This window comes from Morone saxatilis, unplaced genomic scaffold, assembly GCF_004916995.1.
Source record: "Morone saxatilis isolate NCDOM2014 unplaced genomic scaffold, NCSU_SB_2.0 Contig18, whole genome shotgun sequence".
Lineage (NCBI taxonomy): Eukaryota > Metazoa > Chordata > Actinopteri > Moronidae > Morone > Morone saxatilis.
In genome coordinates, this window is record NW_023339740.1 from 3,526,170 (window position 1) to 3,527,856 (window position 1,687).

The 1,687-nt window shown below is 37.9% G+C and overlaps 1 protein-coding gene across 1 annotated transcript in view; it reads left to right on the forward strand.

Annotated features, from left to right (window-relative positions):
• The first annotated feature begins 369 nt into the window (after positions 1–369).
• mfsd4aa (major facilitator superfamily domain containing 4Aa) overlaps positions 370–1,687 on the forward strand; it is a 6,230-nt gene continuing 4,912 nt past the window's right edge. Inside the window, exon 1 of the mRNA XM_035661687.1 lies at positions 370–399. Within this exon, the coding sequence (XP_035517580.1) occupies positions 370–399 (30 nt within the window). The remainder of the gene's footprint in view (positions 400–1,687) is intronic.

Consider the following 1,687-nt stretch of genomic DNA (forward strand, 5'->3'; position numbering starts at 1 on the left):
AATCCTCCATCCTTGGTCCATGGAAGTTATTTATCCCAGTGGAACAGTTCACATCTGAAAAATCCCTTGTAATTATGACACGTAGGGTTCGACTGCAGCTTGTAGTGTCACTTTGCCAATAACAATAGGAAAAACTGTGACATGGTAATTCAAGTTGGTACAGATGATGTCAGGGTAAAAGCTTGTCGGAGGACTGTGTGCTTTGGAACGCAGAGGTAGAAACAATGCAATCATCTTCTCCAGACTTCCACCATGAGCTTTCTTCTAGAAACAGGGATTATTATTAAAGAGAGAAGGACTCCAGTGGCACAGTGTATCAGTACTGCAGGAGTCTATATTGCTGGAATAACACAGGATGTAGGCAGGAACATGGCAGATTCCATGGAAGCAGCCTGCAGGGTCAGTTCTTATTTTCAGGTAATTATACACTAATGAAAACATACCTATGAATATTATAATAGATCAATAGACAACAGACCCTCCTAAATGTTACACACTGGACCTTTAGAATAGTTGATTGTTGAGTCTCATTCCCAGGGTGTCAAATACAGACACTTATTTTTTTTGACTGTGACTGGTTGTTTTCATTCAGGCCCAGTGGATTCTTGTAAATGCCATTAGGAGCACTAGGAGGAGCTCAACATAGCAAACTATAGGCTAATGTGAGATTCATGAAATACAAATATAAGGCAGCCTTAGAGCTTTGATTGGGCCCAAAAAATCTGGCCTGACCAGACCTGAGCCCCCAAAAATTCTGTGAAAGCCTGAATTGAGCCCGAACCGCGGAAGCAGTTATGGGCCTAAGCCCGACCAGAACCTGAATTTTCTCTGAAAATAAAATGAATAATTTAGATAATTTATTACAAGCTAAATATTGTGTTTTATTGTTATTTGTTAAAACAAATAAATAACAAATCACTCATTAATTACTAGAAATGGAATATAATATTCAGAGGTATGTTTTCATAAGTGTATAATCACTTGAAAATAAGAACTGCGTTTTCACTACCTTAAAATGATGTTTTTATTTATAGAGGGAATGGGTCCTCTTCTACGTGGTCTGCCATGTTGAACTTTCATGTTGAACTTTAATGTTTCTACAGTAGCCCAGAATGGACAAACCAAACTGTTCTGTCCTCCTGCATGAACTGACTGAACAGAGTATCTCTCCCTGGACAGAAAGAAAAACATATAATTAGAAAGTGTCCAAATTCCCATTATGGTACAAGTTAAGTATTAAGCATACCACAAATTATACAAAAGAATACACATGATATACAAATAAGCTAAATGTATAATAAAGATACAGCTTCTGAGTTTCTATACAATGTATGCCATGCACATTTCCTCACTGCAAGATAGGCAGAATATGTGACCAATACCATCTGTATTTTATCTGCACACATTCAACCATCTATGATTTGTAAAAACATGTGTATACATAAATAAATAATAAACTACATACCGCCATGGTTTCAGAGACCTGACCGTCCAGATGATGTCAGACGAACACAAGCTTTCCCTAGCGTCTGCCATTATGATGCTACTGCTACTGATGATGTCATCAACTAGAGTAACAGACCATCTATCTATCTATAAAGCAAGAAATCTCTGTCTGTCTGTCTGTGTGTGTGTGTGTGTGTGTGTGTGTGTGTGTGTGTGTGGCTCAAATATCTCTGCAGATCAG